General features: G+C 38.4%; 1 protein-coding gene across 1 annotated transcript in view; it reads right to left on the reverse strand.

Moving 5' to 3' along the window:
- Positions 1-20,476, reverse strand: part of SEL1L2 (SEL1L2 adaptor subunit of SYVN1 ubiquitin ligase) — a 57,964-nt gene extending 37,488 nt beyond the window's left edge. The window contains exons 1-2 of the mRNA XM_060032901.1: positions 20,427-20,476; positions 15,922-16,084 (exon numbers count right to left, since the gene is read on the reverse strand). Of these exons, the coding sequence (XP_059888884.1) occupies positions 15,922-16,084; positions 20,427-20,476 (213 nt within the window). The remainder of the gene's footprint in view (positions 1-15,921; positions 16,085-20,426) is intronic.
- Positions 20,477-21,646: the final 1,170 nt, after the last annotated feature.

Below are 21,646 nucleotides of genomic sequence, written 5' to 3' on the forward strand. Positions count from 1 at the left end.
ACGGGAACTATGAGCCTGCAGCCTGAAGAAAGGAGACCCCAAACACAGTAAGTTAAGCAAAATGAGAAGACAGAGAAATACACAGCAGATGAAGGAGCAAGGTAAAAACCCACCAGACCAAACAAATGAAGACGAAATAGGCAGTCTAACTGAAAAATAATTCAGAGTAATGATCTAAAGATGATAAAAAATCTTGGAAATAGAATGGAGAAAATCCAAGAAACATTTAACAAGGACATAGAAGAACTAAACAGCAAACAAAAAATGATGAACAACACAATAAATGAAACTAGAAATTCTCTAGAAGGAATCAATAGCAGAATAACTGATGCAGAAGAACGGATAAGTGACCTGTAAGATAAAAAACTGGAAATAACTACCACAGAGCAGAATAAAGCAAAAAGAATGAAAAGAATTGAGGACAGTCTCAGAGACCTCTGGGACAACTGTAAATGCACCAACATTCGAATTATAGGGGTCCCAGAAGAAGAAGACAAAAAGAAAAGGACTGAGAAAATATTTGAAGGGAATATAGTTGAAAACTTCCCTAATATGGAAAAGGAAACAATCAAGTCCAGGAAGCACAGAGAGTCCCATACAGGATAAATCCAAGGAGAAACATGCCAAGACACATATGAATCAAACTAACAAAAATTAAATACAAAGCAAAAATATTAAAAGCAGCAAGGGAAAAGCAACAAATAACATACAAGGGAATCCCCATAAGGTTAAGAGCTGATCTTTCAGCAGAAACTCTGCAAGCCAGAAGGGAGTGGCAGGACATATTTAAAGTGATGAAAGGGAAAATCCTACAACCAAGATTACTCTACCCAGCAAGGATCTCATTCAGATTTGACGGAGAAATTAAAACCTTTACAGACAAGCAAAAGCTAAGAGAATTCAGCACCACCAAACCAGCTTTACAACAAATGCTAAAGGAACTTCTCTAGGCAGGAAACACAAGAGAAGGAAAAGACCTACAATAATAAACCCCAAACAATTAAGAAAATGGTAATAGGAACATACATATCAATAATTACCTTAAATGTAAATGGATTAAATGCTCCAACCAAAAGACATAGACTGGCTGAGTGGATACAAAAACAAGACCTGTATATATGCTGTCTACAAGAGACCCACTTCAGACCTAGGGACACATACAGACTGAAAGTGAGGGGTTAGAAAAAGATATTGAATGCAAATGGAAATCAAAAGAAAGCTGGAGTAGCAATTCTCATATCAGGCAAAATAGACTTTAAAATAAAGACTATTAGAAGAGACAAAGAAGGACACTACATAATGATCAAGGGATCAGTCCAAGAAGAAGATATAACAATTGTAAATATTTATGCACCCAACATAGGAACACCTCAATACATAAGGCAAATGCTAACAGCCATAAAAGGGGAAATCGACAGTAACACAATCATAATAGGGGACTTTAACACCCCACTTTCACCAATGGACAGATCATTCAAAATGAAAATAAATAAGGAAACACAAGCTTTAGCTGATACATTAAACAAGGTGGACTTAATTGATATTAATAGGACATTCCATCCCAAAACAACAGAATACACTTTCTTCTCAAGTGCTCATGGAACATTCTCCAGGATAGACCATATCTTGGGTCACAAATCAAGCCTTGGTAAATTTGAAATCATATCAAGTATCTTTTCCAACCACAACGCTATAAGACTAGATATCAATTACAGGAAAATATGTGTTAAAAATACAAACACATGGAGGCCTAACAATACACTACTAAATAACCAAGAGACCACTGAAGAAATCAAATAGGAAATCAAAAAATACCTAGAAACAAATGACAATGAAATCACGACCACCCAGAACATATGGGATGCAGCAAAAGCAGGTTTAAGAGGGAAGTTTATGGCAATACAATCCTACCACGAGAAACAAGAAACATCTCAAATAAACAACCTAACCTTACACCTAAAGCAATTAGAGAAAGAAAACCCCAAAGTTAGCAGAAGGAAAGAAATCATAAAGATCAGATCAGAAATAAGTGAAAAAGAAATGAAGGAAACAGTACCTAAGATCAATAAAACTAAAAGCTGGGTCTTTGAGAAGATAAACAAAATTGATAAACCACTAGCCAGACTCATCAAGGAAAAAAAAGGGAGAAGACTCAAGTCAACAGAATTAGAAATGAAAAAGGAGAAGTAACAACTGACACTGCAGAAATACAAAGGATCATGAGAGATTACTACAGGCAACTATATGCCAATAAAAGGGACAACCTGGAAGGAATGGACAAACACTTAGAAAAGCATAACCTTCCAAAACTGAAACAGGAAGAAATAGAAAATATAAACAGACCAAATACAAGCACTGAAATTGAAACTGTGATTAAAAATTTTCCAACAAACAAAAGCCCAGGACCAGAGGGCTTCACAGGCAAATTCTATCAAACATTTAGGGAAGAGGTAACACCTATCCTTCTCAAACTCTTCCAAAATATAGCAGAGGGAGGAACACTTCCAAACTCATTCTACGAGGCCACCATCACCCTAATACCAAAACCAGACAAAGATGTCCCAAAAAAGAAAACTACAGACCAATATCACTGATGAACATAGACTCAAAATTCCTCAACAAAAAACTAGCAAACAGAATCCAACAGCACATTAGAAAGATCATACACCATGTTCAAGTGAGGATATCCCAAGAATGCAAGGATTCTTCAATATACACAAAACAATCAATGTGATAAAGCATATTAACAAATTGAAGGAGAAAAACCATTTGATCATCTCAATAGATGCAGAAAAAGCTGTTGACAAATTCAACACCCATTTATGATAAATACCCTCCAGAAAGTAGGCATAGAGGGAACTTACCTCAACATAATAAAAGCCATATATGACAAACCCACAGCCAACATTTTTCTCAATGGTGAAAAACTGAAACCATTTCCACTAAGATCAGGAACAAGACAAGGATGTCCACTCTTACCACTATTATTCAACACAGTTTTGGAAGTTTTAGCCACAGCACTCAGAGAAGAAAAAGAAATAACAGGAATCCAAATTAGAAAAAAAGAAGTAAAACTGTCACTGTTTGCAGATGACATGATACTATACATAGAGAATCCCAAAGATGCTACCAGAAAGCTACTAGAGCTAATCAATGAATATGTAAAGTAGCAGGATACGAAGCTAATGCACAGAAATCTCTTGCATTCCTATACACTAATGATGAAAAATCTGAAAGAGAAATTAAAGAAATACTCCCATTTACCACTGCAACAAAAATAATAAAATACCTAGGAATAAACCTACATAAGGGGAGAAAAGACCTGTATGCAGAAAACTGTAAGACACTGATGAGAGAAATTAAAGATGATACAAACAGACAGAGAGATAAACCATGTTCTTGGATTGGAAGAATCAACATTGTGAAAATGACTATACATCCCAAAGCAATCCCTACCAAACTACCAATGGCATTTTTCATTGAACTAGAACAAAAAATTTCACAAATTGTATGGAAACACAAAAGACCCCGAATAGCCAAAGCAATCCTTTTTTTTTTTTTTTTTTTTTTTGCGGTATGCGGGCCTCTCACTGTTGTGGCCTCTCCCGCTGCAGAGCACAGGCTCCACACGCGCAGGCTCAGCGGCCATGGCTCACGGGCCCAGCCACTCCATGGCATGTGGGATGTTCCCAGACCGGGACACGAACCCGTGTCCCCTGCATTGGCAGGCGGACCCCCAACCACCGCGCCACCAGGGAAGCCTGCCAGAGCAATCTTGAGAAAGAAAAATGGAGCTGGAGGAATCAGTCTCTCAGACTTCAGACTATACTACAAAGCTACAGTAATCAAGACAGTATGGTACTGTCACAAAAACAGAAATATAGATAAATGGAACAGGATAGAAAGCCCAGAGATAAACCCACACACATATGGTCAGCTTATTTTTGATAAAGGAGGCAAGAATATACAATGGAGAAACGACAACCTGTTCAATAAGTCGTGCTGGGAAAACTGGATAGCTACATTTAAAAGAATGAAATTAGAACACTCCCTAACACCATACAGAAAAATAAACTCCAAATGGATTAAAGACCTAAATGTAAGGCCAGACACTATAAACCTCTTAGAGGAAAACATAGGCAGAACACTCTATGACATAAATCACAGCAAGATCCTTTTTGACCCACCTCCTAGAGAAATGGAAATAAAAACAAAAATAAACAAATGGGACCTAATGAAACCTAAAAGCTTTTGCACAGGAAAGAAAACCATAAACAAGACCAAAAGACAACCCTCAGAATGGGAGAAAATATTTGCAAACGAAGCAACTGACAAAGGATTAACCTCCAAAATATAGGCAACTCATGCAGCTCAATATCAAAAAAACAAACAACCCAATCCAAAAATGGGCAGAAGACCTAAACAGACATTTCTCCAAAGACAATATACAGATTTCAACAAACACATGAAAGAATGCTCAACATCACTAATCATTAGAGAAATGCAAATCAAAACTACAATGAGGTATCACCTCACACCAGTCAGAATGGCCATCATCAAAAAATCTACAAACAATAAGTGCTGGAGAGGGTGTGGAGAAAAAGGAATCCTCTTGCACTGTTGGTGGGAATGTAAATTGATACAGCCACTATGGAGAACAGTATGGAGGTTCCTTAAAAAACTAAAAATAGACCTCCCATATGACCCAGCGATCCCACTACCAGGCATATACCCTGAGAAAACCATAACTCAAAAAGATTCATGTACCACAATGTTCATTTTTTATAAAGCCAGGACATGGAAGCAACCTAAGTGTTCATCAACAGATGAATGGATAAAGAAGATGTGGCACATGTATACAATGGAATATTACTCAGCCATAAAAAGAAACAAAATTGAGTTTTTTGTAGTGAGGTGGATGGACCTAGAGTGTGTCATACAGAGTGAAGTAAGTCAGAAAGAGAAAAACAAATACCATATGCTAACCATATATATGGTATCTTAGAAAAGAAAAAAAATGGTTCTCAAGAACCTAGGGACAGGACAGGAATAAAGACGCAGACGTAGAGAATGACTTGAGCAGACAGGGAAGGGGAATGGTAAGCTGGGACGAAGTGAGAGAGTGGCATGGACATATATACACTACCAAATGTAAAATAGATAGCTAGTGGGAAGCAGCCACTTAGCACAGGGAGAGCAGCTCGGTGCTTTTTATCCACCTAGAGGGGTGGAATAGGAAGGGTGGGAGGCAGACGCAAGAGGGAGAAGATATGGGGATATATGTATATGTATAGCTGATTCACTTTGTTATAGAGCAGAAACTAAGACACCATTGTAAAGCAATTATGGTCTCAAAAAGATGTTAAAAATATTTTGGGAAGATGGAATTATGAAAAATGACAGAAGGTAGTGGAACAAAAGGGTGAATACGTTTTTCAGTAAAGTTCTTGGTGAAAATGAAAAATGTGTGTTTTATTTTTACTTAGAAAACTGAAGGCACATTTTGTCCCACCCAATATAATGTATGTGACCATATGTGGATTTCTGGTATCAGTAGGGGTGTCCTGGAACCGATCCCCTATGGATCCCAAGGACCTACTGTACCACATTGACAAAATCAAAGAGAAAAATATGAGCATTTCAATTGATGCAGAAAGAGCATTTGACATAATTCAACACCTTTTTTAATAAAAACACTAAACAAATTAGGAATAGAGGAAAATTACTTCAGGATAATAATTACCATGTATAAAAAGCCCATAGCAAATATCATACGTAATGGTGAAAAACTGAAAGCTTTCCCTTTAAGATTAGGAACAAGGCAAGGAGATGTACTCTCATCACTGCTATTCACCATGGTACTGGAAATTCTAGCTAGAGGAGTTAGGCAAGAAAAAAAAAAAAAGACCTCTAAATTGGAAAGGATAAGTAAAATAAACTTTGTTCACAAATGACATAATCTTATATGTAGAAAACCCTAATGATTTCACAAAAATCTGCTAAAACTAATAAATTCAGCAAAGTTGCAGGATACAAAATCAACACAAAAAACGAATAGCTTTTCTATACATTAACAATCAACATTTAGAAAAGGAATTTAACTGTCCATTTTACAATAGCATCAAAAAGAATAAATACTTAGGAATAAACTAACCAAGGAGGTGAAAGACTTGTACACTGAAAACTATAAAACAATGCTGAAAAAAATTTAAAAAGACATAAATAAATGGAAAATACCCTATGCTTATGTACTGGAAGACCTAATATTGTTAGAATGTACCCAGAGAGATTACAGATTCAGTGCAACCTCTATCAAAGTCTCAATGTCATTTTTGCACAAATAGAAACAACCATCCTAAAATTTATATAAAATCTCATATGGAAACTCACAAAATAGTTGATCTGTCTTGAGGGAAAAAACCCCAAAGCTAGATGCCTACAGGAATTCAAAACCCTGTAGTACTGGCATAAAGACAGACATATAGAGCAATGGAACAGTGTAGAGAGACCAGAATAAACCGTCATATATATGGTCAAGTGATTTTCAACAAGGATGCCAAGGCATCAGGTGCTTCTGAGAAAAGTACAATCTGCCCTTTAAATTCTGAATGTTTGTGTCTTTGTTCCAGTTACTATGGCTGTGTAACAAATTAACCGGAAACTTGGTGGCATAAAATGACCATTTATTATGCTAAGGGTTCAGTGGGTCAGGAATTTGGTCAAGGTAGAGTGGGGATGGCTTTTCTCTGATCCATGATATGGGGGTCTTAGTTGGAAGACTCAAAGGCTAAGGATGCAATAATCTGAATGCTGTTTCACTCACACGTCTGGCAGTTGATTCTAGCTGTTTGTTGAGACCTTAGCAGAGACTAATGGCCAGAACAGCAATATGTGGCCTCTCCTATTGTATGAGCTTCCTCACAGCATGGTAGCTGGGTTCCAGGAGTGAGCATCCTGAGAGAGAGGGAGCCAGGCAGAGCTATATCCTTTTTATGACTTAGCCTTCAAAGTGATGTAGCAATACTTACAGCAAACTCTATTGTTTGAAGTAGCCACAAGCCCACCTGCATACAAGCAAATGGAAAGTAGACTCTACTTTTTGATGATGTTGATTAGGGGTCTGAAATAGCATGTGGACTGGAAATATTACTGTGGCCATTTTGGGGGGAAAATGCCATACTGCTCAACAAAAACCAGAAGGGTGTGGAGATATTCCACTTCCTCTTAGTTATTAATCTTCAAGTCTAACACCTATTCCATCTGTGTATTCTTCGAATATGAAAAAGTAAATAAAGTAATATAAAAAACCCATGATCCATCACCCAACCATTATCCATTGTCAATTTGCCCAATCTGCCTTCACTGATATCCACACTGATTTTCTCTGGCCATCCAGCTTATTTTGAAGTAAATCTTGGACAATATATATTTCATCTGTAAATATTTCAGTATGTGCCTCTAAAAGAAAGAACCTTTAAAAAACAAAATCATAATATCATTATTCACTGAAAACATTAATATAAATTTGTTAATATCATTAGTCAGTGTCTATACCTACCCAACTGCCTTATAAATGTTCTTTATTTTTCTTTTAACTTTTTCTTTTCTTTTTTTAACGGTTTGTTTGAATTGGGATCCAGATATGGCCAATACATTGCAACTGAGTGGGAAGTCTCAAGTCTTTTTTAATATCTAAGTTTCTTATCCATCTCTTTTCTCCTTGTAATTTTTCGTTGTTGTTGAAAAAACCAGTCACTTCTCCTATAGAGTTATACTTAGCCTGGATTTTGTTGATCACAATACTGTATTTTCTACAGGCTGGCAGTCAGATTTAGAGGCTTGATCAAACTTAGGTGTAATGTGTTTGGCAAGACTGTCTCATAGGAAGTGTTATGTATTTCCATCAGGAGGTATATAGTTTCTTGTCTCTACTTTGTGATGTTAGCAGCCAGTAATGACCACTGCATAGGTCCATTGACTTATTAGGGGTGGCAAAAAGATACCATTCTAATTCTGTCTTTCCTTCCTTATTTATTAGCTGGAATAATTTTATAAAGAAAAACTTTCTTTGGTCTCCTATATTCTGAGATATAGTTTGTGAAGAATAGTCAATAAATGTTTGAACCTGTCTGTTTATCAGTTTTCAAAATAATGAGAGTTGGTTCTCTAACATCCTCCAAAGTGATTAAAGAGTGTTGTTCCGGGCTTCCCTGGTGGCGCAGTGGTTGAGAATATGCTTGTCAATGCAGGGGACACGGGCTCGAGCCCTGGTCCAGGAGGATCCCACATGCCGTGGAGCAACTAGACCCGTGAGCCACAACTACTGAGCCTGCGCGTCTGGAGCCTGTGCTCCGCAACAAGAGAGGCCGCGGTAGTGAGAGGCCCGCGCACCACGATGAAGAGTGGCCCCTGCTTGCCGCAAGTGGAGAAAGCCCTCGCACAGAAACGAAGACCCAACACAGCCAAAAATAAATATAAAAAAAATAAGTTAAAAAAAAAAGAGTGTTGTTTCTAAGTATCATTATGAACTAATGGATTTAAGTACATTTGAGGTAATTTCAGTCCATTGTGGTCATTATTCATCTTCGTGCTCAATTGTTCCATCTTTAGTAATTCATGCTTGTTTGAGCTGCCGGACCAGGGATTGAATCCAGGCCACCGCAGTGAAAGTGCCAAGTCTTAATCACTGGACCACCAGGGAATTCTCAATCCTAGTATTTTCTTACAGTGTCCTTGCCATCAAGTAGGATAAGATGTTTCAACATCATCTTGTATATTTCTTGCCCCATACCCAGAATTTGACATTTTCCAAAGATTCTGCTTTCTTTTCAGTGGGAGAGGACTTCTGTTGTTAAGCATAATTCCTTTTGGGGGGGAGAGTTAATATCTAAATTTAACTTTTTATATATTTGTTATCAAATTAAGAGATGTATATGTATTAAAAATTAAAATTCCAATATTTCTGAGGGCTTAAAATACAAATATCAATGTCCTGCTCCTTTCTAGGCTACTCCTTATTTGTCTCCTCAGAGATAACCACTTTTAATTATTTTAGTTGTTTTCTTCTAATAATTACCACCATTAGGACTCCTGATAAGTTGCTACTACTTGCTGTTAATTTATGTATTCTGCACATTAGCTATAGATTTGCTAGATGATAGATGATGATTTAGGTCATCTACATCACTTTATTTTTTCTCCTTCTTCCTCTTCTCAATAGAGTCATAACACTATTTTTTGTCAGAACATAATTGTAATAGTCTGTTTTGGTGTTCCTAATATTTTCAAGTTGCTACTCATTTGTAGCTTTATTATTCCTATCACCATTTTTACAAGTTCATTCTACACTCTTATGCAAATCATGGGTAATATGCCTTTCTTTCTATGCTTCAAATTAAAAACAATTTTGTATTAGCCATTCAGCTTAATAGCTGATGGAATATTTGAAGAGCACAGGGTCATAGGCAGCGTCCTGAGGCAGATTACCAGACTTGCTTTCACCTTGGCATCAACCTATTAGTCTATACTTTTTATTTACCATTATCAAAGCCCACGTTTCTACTTTTTCATCTAGCTCATGAGAACATGATGCAAGACTTTGTTAAATGTCTCCCTAAAGTCAAGATACAACAAGGTCTGATAATTCCATCAAAACAGAAAATGAATAATTTCTTAAACTTTTTATTAAAATTTCAAGGATAAAGAACAATCTTACTTTTTAAACTAGGGAATTGACTGCAGAGTTCAGTTCTTAAAAGCATAATAGCTCTAACATGTGGTTTATAATTTGTAATCTACTTAATCCATAAACTAAAAAAATATCTAAGATTCTGCCAATTCCTCTTTAGTCTCAAAGGCTCCCTTTTCAGGAAAGTTGATCATGAAGGCTGTTATTACAAATGGAAAGTGGAATCCTGGTACTCCTCTAACCCTTGTAGTTATATTTTAAATGGCTAAATTGGCTCCTTGTAAAAATACCTTTAGCCAATATTATTGGCTAAATAATTTATTTTTCTTGCAACTCTTAGCAATTTTTGATTCTGCTCCATTTAGAATCTTGTTTATGTAGAAACTTTGATAATATACAAATATACTGACCTTTATATAAGAAAATGAAGATATGTTCTATTCAGTTGAGCTTGTATTATAAGATGCTTTCACCAACAGTGTATCATTTTGTGCAGAGCCTACCACACTTTTTGGCCTGATTCTCTTGGAGAAGATTGTGAGGTCGTGAAGTTGTGTAGTGGATTGTGTGGGAGTTAATTTCCATCCTGTGATTGGGATGGAGAGCTTTCTCTGTATAAAACTCATTCTATAAAGGGCTAAAACCATGATTTTCCCAGCCTCAAATAAATCAACTCAAAGAGAATGCTTCCTCTCTCTTTAGCAGAAAAATAACAATGGATGATCTTGAATTAATTCTCTGGAGGGCTTAACTTTTTTTTTTTTTTTTTTTCCCCCACTGCTTAAAGCATGGCAGGCAGGAAGACAAAAGATGTTATGGGCTGTCATGTAGTAAATATGCCAATTATAGTCAGGGCTGTCCTGTTTCTTTACACTTAGGCATTGTTAACTAACAGCTTTACAGTAGTCAGTTTTTGGTCTTTGGTTTTTTCTGAGATAAGGCTGAGGTGAAATGTAATGGATTATAGAATGATTAAATCTTTTTTTTAATTAATTTTATTTTTGGCTGTGTTGGGTCTTTGTTGCTACACACGGGCTTTTCTCTAGTTGCGGCGAGCGGGAGCTACTCTTTGTTGCCGTGCGTGGGCTTCTCATTGCGGTGGCTTCTCTTGTTGCAGAGCACGGGCTCTAGGTGCGTGGGCTTCAGTAGTTGTGGCATGCGGGCTCAGTAGTTGTGGCTCGCAGGCTCTAGAGTGCAGGCTCAGTAGTTGTGGCGCATGGGCTTAGTTGCTCTGCAGCATGTGGGACCTTCCCGGACCAGGGCTCGAACCCGTGTCCCCTGCATTGGCAGGCGGATTCTTAACCACTGTGCCACCAGGGAAGCCCTAGAATGATTAAATCTTAATCCAGAAAAAAAATGCTGTGGTTTGAAGAGAAGCTACACTATAGTGATGACATCAATGATACTTTCAGTGGTTTTAAAATGTCAAGCTCTGCAAATTAAATTTGTTTATAAGACCCTGAACTCAACCATTGTGCTGTGTTATAGTCACTGGGATTTGAGTGGAAAGAGTTAAGTGTGCAGGATATTTTAGTATATTTCAAAGCAAATTACTCAGGTTCCATAATAACAACTTAAAAATTAAATGCTCCTCCTTTTTCTCTTTATATAAGGAATTATTAAAAGAGAAAAAAATTAAGCATTTAATTATTATAATTGTTGTACGGGGCTTGAAAGCATCTGTAGTCATTACTTTTAGCTCAAATTGCATGCCAAACAGAAGTGTGAATCAACCCTGATGGAAAACTCAGATCCTTTTTGCACCCTTAATACAAAAAGATGATTAACGTCAAAAAGAAATGCTCTACACAGGTAATCCTAGAATTATCAAAGCGAGTATTTGATACTAAAAATGATTTTTTTCAGTAGTAGCACAGTGCTAATAATCATTACAGTGATTAAGTTAATTTTAAGGTGATACAATGTGAATGATCCATTTTTTTTTAATTTTTAATTTTTATTTTATTTATTCTTTTATACAGCAGGTTCTTATTAGTTAGCCATTTATGATCCATTTCTTGATTCTCAAAGCAAATGAGGTTTAAACCCTACCTTCTTATTTGGCAAATTAACAGACAAATTTTCTGTTGAAACAGTTCATCAGTATCAAGAAAAGAATGAGTCTTTCTGATTCTGAATCTCTGCTTCCTTAAATGAGGATCAGAGAAATAAAAAATATATAATTTATCTACCTCCAGCTGGTATACTACAATATCTTATGACATCCTCTAAAATATGGCTTTTTTTTGTTTGTTCTTTCCTCAATTTTCACCATTTTCATGAAGACTACACCATTAGTGAATAGTTTTCATTATTTGGAAGGTACAGATTCTTTGCAAATCAATTCAATGGAGTCTGTTCACAATCTTATTTGTTTTTATTGCCCTTATCAGGATTTCTTTTAGTTTATTTGGATTTTTTGTGATGAACCATTCAAGGTGCATGAAAAGAAATAAGTATGCCTCTTTTCCTCCATCCAGCTTTCCTTTTATACATAGCCTGAAACTGCATTTCTTCCCCCACCCCCTCAATGCCTGCATGAATATGAGTTCATATCTTTTTTGTTTTCTTTGTTAAATCAGGTCTCTACTAGCCCTCTGGCACTCCAGGCTTCTCCCATCTATAACATTTCAGTATTTCCGATTGTTCTTACCCTTTTCCCCCAGAGATAGGTGTCTTCATTCTCATTTTCTCTCTATCTTTATGTCTATCTCTCTCACTCTCTTTCATTATCATTCTCAGTATACATTTCAGCTTGTTCAGCCACATTTCTGTTGCTACATTGTCCTTGCAGTTCCCAGCAATATTTCCTACCAGTGCAGCTGGATTCCTGTATCAGGCTGGCACAAACAGCCTGAGAAGAAAGGTGGTCACCTGGCCAGTCCTGTTAAAGAGCTGTGATCAATATGGCACGTGGCCAGCCTTGTCGCAGCAACCAGCCATCAAACAAAGCATTGTTTGTACCATGGAATATCTTTAATTGTTCTTTGTATCAGGAGATAATTCAACTGCAAGAGGACTTTCTATCAGAAACAGATTTTCCTATAGTGATGACAGGGATGATAGTTAATTTCAGAATAGAATCCAGCTGTAGCACTGGAACAGGGTCCTGTAAGCTCCCTGTCCATCCAGATAACACTTTGGCTGGAAGATCACGGGGAGCTGAAGGGAGGAGGGGGAAGTCCAAGTGAAGAATACGGGTGTTCAGGTTGTCAGGAAGAGCATAAGAGGAGCTTGGGGCAGAGAGTTTTTCCAACCACTGTTGTAGCATTTCAATAAACAGTGTGGCTGAATTTTGCATATCAGGTCAATGTCAGCCTTTCAGGTGATAAGTCTGTCCTCACCCACATTTTGTCTTCTTGTCCTCTTGAGACCAAACACACATAAATAGACAGGAGGTCTGGGGCCATGCGATAGAACAATTCTAACTAGAGTATGTGGAGTGAAACTCTGACTTCAGCTTTAAAATCCATATGTTTTATGTATCAATTATGTTAATTTGGAATTTTTTTTTCTGAAAATAGTACTTTGACCCTTGCATCAAATACTTTATTCAAATATAGACAAATCCTTCATGTTGCCTGTATCCAATATTCTAGACTGGGAGCAAATGTCGCTTCTTCCTTGTAGCCTTCCCTACCTGCCTCAGGCAAAACTAGTCAGACCCTTTTCTGTGCACTTTATACACACCTTAATTCTAGTCCACCTAAATTATGCTGAAATTATTTGTTTATATTTTTGTTTATATTTATATAAACATATTTATATAAATATATTTATATATTTGTTTATATTTCAGATTGGCCCATAAGGACTTTGGCCTATTGATCTTTTTCTCCCCATCAACAGGATTATCTGTGGTACATAGTAAGTGTCCAAGAAACAACTGTTGACTTAATTAATTAATTAATATACCCACTAACAGAAAAAGCACATATTCACTAGTTTAGAAAGGAATTAGGTGACATTATTTGTTGTGGTGGTCATGATGGTAACATTTGGTCTGTTTTGGAACTTTATATTTTTGATTAACCAAATATGGGATATATTCACAGGGAAAGATATCTCTGATGTATTATTAAGTGAGTAAAGAGCAGATTAAGAAACAGCAATTAAAGTATGTCTCATTTTTGTAAAAAATTTTCTACATACTTATAGGAAAAATTCTGGAAGAATAATAGTAAGAGTAATAATTGCATTTATATCTTTTATGATGAATGATTATAAAGTTCCAGGTATGGAATTAAGTGCCTTCACACATTATTTTAATCCTCACAACTCCATTAATTCATTCATCATGAATTAATTCAGCATTCAACTAATATTCTTTGTCCCAGGCACTGCACTAAATTTTTAGAGATATAGCAGTGAACCAGATAGACATAGAACCTGGTGTTTTAGCATTATCCTAACTCTACAGGTGAAAGTTAGAGAGGTTATCCCACCCATTAGAGTTCCTCTTGTCCAACTTCTGGTTCAAATAAATATGCAGACTCACAAGACTCCCACAGGCTACACATGCCACCAGTTTCTTCAGGTAGATGTAGCACAGGAATCACAGTTTGCCAGCAGGGCAGCATCAGGCCTCCTTTCCGTGGGAGTCCTTGCAGCAGGTCACATAGTCCTCCAGCAGCCCTCATCTTTGGTCCCTCAGCTGACTCAGACACAAGGGGATGAGATCCCCTGTTGCACATTGGGTGGTGCAACAGGCAACCTGACATAAAAGCCTCATATTCCCCCTGTAACAACTCCATAGGCATAGTGTCCAGGATCCCGGTAAGAATCATCACCACCATCAGGTATTTATAGTTCATGACAGTTTCTCCCAGTCCAAAGGTAGTTTACCAAGTAGAGGTCATTTCAACAATAAGCAATACTATCTAGAAACATAGTTAACATTTCACTCCTATCATATTACCAGGGAAACAGAAGTAGAGAGTGAACCAAAGGTCAAATTCTCATGCAGAAGAAGGGGAAAGGGTTTTGTTAAGTAGTTATCAAATAAGTAAGTGGTAGAGTGCATTTGAACTTAGATCTGTCTGACTCCAAAGCTTAGCTTCTACACTTTACTGGATGGAAACAAAAATGATCTATGGGAAAAGATTTTAGACAACTTTTAGTGTCTTCCTCATAATTTCTGAATTCGCCGGTTTTTCTTGTAATCAGCATAAATTTCTTTTGTGATCAGAAAGAAATGTTTTCATTAAGAAGACCAGCAAAGGGCTTCCTTGGTGGCGCAGTGGTTGAGAATCTGCCTGCTAATGCAGGGGACACGGGTTCGAGCCCTGGTCTGGGAAGATCCCACATGCTGCGGAGCAACTAGGCCCGTGAGCCACAACTACTGAGCCTGCGTGTCTGGAGCTTGTGCTCCGCAACAAGAGAGGCCACGATAGTGAGAGGCCCACGCGCTGCAATGAAGAGTGGCCCCCGCTTGCCACAACTAGAGAAAGCCCTTGCACTGAAACAAAGACCCAACACAGCAAAAATAAATAAATAAATTACTAAAACTCCTACCCCCAACATCTAAAAAAAAAAAAGCGCGACCAGCAACATGAAAACATACTTTTGCTATAGCATTAAGTGAAAGCAGCCAGAAACAAAATGATACATCATAATCATAATACATGTGATTATGATGATATTTTTAAAAGAAAGATGCACAGAGGAAGACGCCAAACAGAAATACAAAGCAGTCCTAACAGTAGTTGAGTCAGGATGGTTGGCTTGTGAAGGGCTTTTTTTTTTTTCCTGTTTTCCAGATTTTCTATGAAATGCTTATGTTATTCTTGGAATAAAGTGAAATACACATATTAAAATAGAAAAGGAAATATATATAGCTTATAAAATACTTGAAGTGTAAAAACCAGGCATCCTAAGGTAGGAGATTTAGTTCCATATTTCTTTGCATAGGTGAATATATTTTATATAAAATTTAACTATGTTAGGGGTTCAGAGTTCTCACATTGTTTCGAAACACACACATGGACATGGATGGTGGGAAGGTGGATTAGAGAGCAGCTCTGCTCCATTCCTGAAAGTCACTCAAGAGCTAGAAGAATTTGCCCCGGGCTCCTGCTCGTTCTTGCCCTGACGGAACATTACACTCAGCGCATTACAGTAACTTTCCTAGGCCTGGGCTCATGCAGTAGAGGCTCAACTCCTCTCACATGTTATTTGCCTATAATTATTTCAGGACATAGCTATTTAAAGTTTAATTTTCTTTCAAAACTCACGTTTTGGGCTTTATATGATCCTTCTTTAGCCAAGGACTCGTATAATTGGATAGCTGCTGTTATGTTTTGCATGCCAAAATTTCCAAATAGCAAAGCATCAGCCATTTTCTCCATAGCTTTCAAGTTTCCCATGTCAGACGCTTTAGCAAAGAGTTTGTAGGCTCTGTTTGAAGAATACGAAGTTAGAAGTGTGATTATCAAAAATGAAAATTGTTGCTCCCTCCTTCATACTGCTTCTCTCTAACAAGTAGGACCTGGTTGATGTTGCTACTAACAATACAGTTTGGCTAAAGTCCATTACATTTCTAGACCAGTAGATTTTTTTCAGCCCTAGGTCAGACTAAGATTACAATTTCAAATATATCTGACAAATAATGAAGCTGCTGAAAAGTAGAAATATTGAGGCTATATCATGCTTCAAGCTTATAGACCAAGAAAAGTGAAAAATTGGGGCACTTGTCTTAAAATAGTGAACTCTCCCACGGCAACTCCCATTAATTATGAGTATTTGATTTATAAAATGAACTCTGAAATACATAACAATATAATCAAAATCAATTAAAAATAATCAAAACTGGAATGTCATCTTGGAAGTTACTATCATGAGAACTGTTCCTTTATATTCCAAGATAAATTTCTAAAACAGAACATATTATTCAGCACAGCAAAGACAGACTGTGTGGGAAAACAATAACCAAACAAAACCTTAATGGTTTTTAGGGCTCTAGAGTCTGAATGCCTGGGTTCAAATCCTGGCTCTACCACTAATTTAGTTTGAGAGCTTTGGGCAAGTTACTTGACTTCTCTGTGCCTCTCTCATCTATGGAATGGGGATAATAAAAGCACTTACTTCATAGGGTTGCTGGGAAGATTCAATGAGATAATCCATGTGAAATGCCTGGCATACTGCCTGATACAGAGTAAGCACTCAATAAATTTAGCTATTATTATTACTAGGACTATTGCATAGATTCTAAAGTTTTATAGCATGGTACTTTTTCTCCTATAATTAGTGGGTAAATCACGTAAAGTTTAGTGATTACCAATACAGATGCCAGAGGATTGCCTCACAGCGCATTTTATGAGTCCTAGTCAGAAGTCACCTGGACCTGATCTGTGTAGCAAGTAATGATGGAGAGACTTGCAAGGTCAAAACTTGTGTTGGAGATAGAGAGTGCTTTGGGGATTTATTTTTACTCTTCTAACTTCCTTTTTGGTAGCAGTAAGATCAGTCAAGCCTGTGACCTTGACTCAAATACCGGAACAAACACACAAATCTACCACAGCTGCCAATTCAGAAGGATCAGGAGACTCAGCTTTATATACCCCTACCCATGCTGTTGCTAGAATAAGCTGCTCTTGGTCAAAAGCTGGAGCCAAAAAGGCCAGGATGAGTGACATCCAGGTACACATTAGGGTCCTGGATGGCAAACAGAGAGTAGACCCCAGTGGGACAAAAAGAAGCCAGGAGGTCAAGCAAGAAATTAGCCATGGTCAAAGCAAGCGGAGGTTCTGGGGACCAGAAGGCAAATAATAAAATAGAAGGTCTCAAAGGTCAATGAATTCAAATGTCTGGCATCAGGGGATGGGCATGGCAACAGGATACAGACTCCTGGGAGCTCTTCTGTTGCATGGCTTGCTGCTGCAACCACATAGTCTGCTGGGACTAGAAGGGCACCGACATGGTCCAGGGCAGAGAAACCTGAGATGGGCTACAGGGGCCAGCAATATATCCAGTCACTGGTCTCAGGGGGCAGCAAAAGTTTGCAAAACCAACCCCTCTAGGTGTCTTTGATTCTGAGGGAGGGGTCCCCTGTCAGGAAAGTCCAAGGTGATATATGGAATACCAGAAGCAGGACCAAGGGCAGGAGAAAGGTGTTGGTAAAGTTTGTGGGATTAAGATCTGGACTGCAATCCCCAAGAGTGAAAAAGTAGGAGAAACTGGGCTGCAGGGGCAGATCTCCAAAAGAAAGTTCAGTTAGGTATCCGGATTGTCTGTAAAGGATCTGGCATTGGATGCTCGGTTGGGTGCTGGGAAGGAGGAGGCTAAATGTATCTCTAGGACACATCAGAAACTTGGTGTGGGGCAGCAGCTTATCTTCACAGCTTCTTCACTGATGGGGAGTAATTCTTAATGACAGTTAACCTGGGATGTCATAGAGGTTTCTTGACTCCTTCAGACAAGTTTGTGTTTCCCTGACATATGCTTGCTTAACATCTGTACTTCCAACAGCACTGACTTGTTCAACAGTTTTCCTTTCCTATATATGAAGAGACTGAATAAATGAATTAGACCAAGATGTGGGTGTGGATGAGCCAAAAATTCTACTAGCCCCTCTAACTCCTGCTACCCTCATCTGAGAAGCGGTGAAGCAAGGAGGGGGTAGGGTAGAAGATGAATAGGAGGGGTATGATTCCTCTTTGGTGTGACCAGAATCTTAAAGATGGCTGTATTAGATGTAACTGGCTTCAGTGGAGAGCAGACTATCCTGAAAACTGAAGGAATTTCACGCATCTTGCCCATAAACTCCTAGGGTCTTTTGTTATGAACATATTTGGTTTCAGGTCTCCACTGCTACACACGCTGAAGGGTCAGGAGACTCAGATTCATGTACCCTCTCATGTATCTATGCTGCTACAGAAATAAGCTGTTCTTCTCGGATTCTTGGGCAAGGACTGGAGCAGGATAGACTGGGAAAGAATAACCTGAGATTGAATGACACCAGGTAGGCATGAAGGTTCCTGCACTACTGGATGGTCCTGCACTGAAGGGCTGGGTTTTCTCCCCATCCTTGAAGCCAGAAAGGAAGGCACGCATGAAGGTTAAGCAGAACCTCCTAAGAGTGGTTTTGTCCCATCAGGCTGAATCTAGGCTTTCCTTGGACTTGATGGAGCCCCTCATCTTGGGTTCACAGGCTATAGGCAGAGCTAGTCTGAAATCTCAGGGAACAGCCCTTCCCATTGTTCTCTCATCTAGCCTGGCCAGCTTGAGAAATCCTATCCTTACTCATATACTCATTGGCACCTGAGTGAGCTGACTTCCCCATCAGGCTGGATTGTAGCTTGGGGTCTGATTTAACTCCATCCTCATCATGAGAGCCCCCAGGAATGCTCAGCATGAGCCTTGAGTTTTGCTAAGAATGGTTTCCTTTGCTCTTATAAAGAACTTCTAATTTAACTTTCCCTAGAGAGAGGACCAAATCCCTTACTTCCTTCTTCTTGTCACTTTGGAAAAATCAGAATCTTTTTGACCTTCCATTTCCTCCTCCATAATTTAGGGATAATAATTTATGTCTTACAGTATCATCGTGAGCAATGAGTAATATCCCACACATAAATGCCTACAACATTAACACAAAGAAGGACCTTGAAAAATGGACGTTGTGATGTTTTTATAACCAGGTTCACAGTTGAGTGCCCCACCCCCACCCTCACCCTCTACACTCTTACGCTCTTCTCAAAGTCTTTGAGTTTTCAGAAAGAATTCATGGACTCTGCGCCTGCCTGCCTCGGGCTGGTTACCACAGCTCTGGGATGCTTCCCGTAGGGCTAGTATGCCTAATTTGTGTGAAAACAAAAGAAGTCTCCTTGTCGAGGGCTCAGAGTCCATTCTTTCTATTATGGTTCAAGACACACTTGCCTTCTTCTCTTCCACACCTTCCACTTACCATTTAGAGGACTAGAGATAAAAATAGCAAACACTTATCTCCTTATTACTAAGGACACTGTTCTAAGAGCTTGATTGCATTATCCAGGGCACGAAGCAGTTAAGTAACTTGCTCAGGATCACACCAGTAATGACAGAGCCAGAGTGTGATCCCAAGGTTTTAACTAGAGAGTTGATAGGACCTCAAGTTGTGCCCCTCTCCTGGGGGGAGAAGATATTTCTGCCTCCCATTTAGACAAAATAGATAAGTGAAAAGAGAAACAATGGACATGGTGTGAGACCATGTGGCCACAGCTTGGTCACCTCCCAGCTGTGCATTTGTGATCACTTCACTCTAACATCCTTGAATCTCTGTTCTCAACTTTTTAAAGGGGGAAAAATGAAACCCTTCTTAACTCATAAGTCTGTTCTGGGGATAAAATGACGTCACATGCACGAAAGTGCTCTGAAAACCATAAAGTGATGTACAAATGCTGTTAGGCAGAATAAAGCATTCTAAAACAATAACTTCTCTAATTCAAATAATACATGTTTTATTTCATTTGAATCAATTAAAGCCAAAACAGAATATTTTTGCCTGAATGCTCAGATCAGTGCCTTCATTCTGCCTTTCATTTAATGTGTAGGGACCGCAATTTCACACATAGTCCTTCCATTTGTAGGCTGGATAATTTGTAGGATTCTTTAAACACCATTTGATCCTTTTAAAAACAAAAGCTTACAGACAAATAAGCTTACTTGTTATACCAGTAAGCTTTTAATGACAAATTAGATTTTGGATTGTTCCTTTTTCTCAACCTGGAAATTGAACTTGGCTTAAGTAGCTGGATGGACTTACTCTGCTTTTTGTTTTCGGCTTTTAGACTGCTGGAGGATCTTGATGCCCATCTTAAAAAGCCGGTCTCCTTCATCTGTGAAAATTTTCTTTGTTTGCTTTTTTACTGTATATGGACAAACAAGGACAAATAGCATTATTTTTGTGTTTTATATTTTAAAAATAATGTGCTGGAATATTAGTTTGGGGTTCTCTCTCATTTTCTAACTTCTGCATTTCAAGATCACCTCACCTTTGGTCAGATGGTAGAAGCTGCCTACAAAAGTACTCTCTTCCTCTCTTTTGTGAAAGGTCTTGGAGGGTAGAGGAGACAGACAGATGTTTCTGATGGTAGGAGGGAGAGAGGTGTTCCCGGTGTGGGAAGAGGGTACAAAGTCCTGTAAGCAGAAGACAGGAAGCAAGGCCTCTAAGGGAAGGGGTTGCCTGGTGTATTCTACAGGTTGGATCTTAGACACCAGGCTCTCAGCTCTCAGATCCCTTGTCTGAGCAATGGGCATCTCCAAGATGACCATTATGTACCTAGGATTGGAAGAGAGAATCTCCCTGAAAATTTTGCTCTGCCCAAGGCTCCCCCCTCCTCCCCAGAACCTTTCTCAGACCTTTCTAGCCTGAGAACTGTTGGGGATGAGCATCAGGAATAAGAGGGCAGAGTACGTGTGCCAAGACACACTTTGGACCTTGGAGAAGACACACAGAGAGAGTATCAATAATAATTTGCCTTGTGATGGAGACTCAGAGTAAATTTTATAGCATTTAAGGAAAATAAGGAAACAGGAATTTACCTGCTACAATAATAATATTTTAAAACATTTATATAACAATTCACAATTTTCAAAACATATCACCAGTTTACAGATGGGGAAAGCTGGTTAGAAGGAGAGTCTGCTTTAGAGCCCCCACCCCAACACATACACACACACACGCACACGCACGCACACGCACACGCACACACACACACCCCTCCATAGTATCACAGTGCCTCTTGAAGTCCATTATGACACTCACTGAAACCTCTGATTAGGTGAACCACATCTGAAGTCATTTTATTTTATTATTTTTTTTAACATCGTTATTGGAGTATAATTGCTTTACAATGGTTTGTTAGTTTCTGCTTTATAACAAAGTGAATCAGCTATACATATGTCTCCATATCTCCTCCCTCTTGTGTCTCCCTCCCACCCCTCTAGGTGGTCACAAAGCACCAAGCTAATCTCCCTGTGCTA

This window comes from Delphinus delphis, chromosome 15 (assembly GCF_949987515.2).
Source record: "Delphinus delphis chromosome 15, mDelDel1.2, whole genome shotgun sequence".
Lineage (NCBI taxonomy): Eukaryota > Metazoa > Chordata > Mammalia > Artiodactyla > Delphinidae > Delphinus > Delphinus delphis.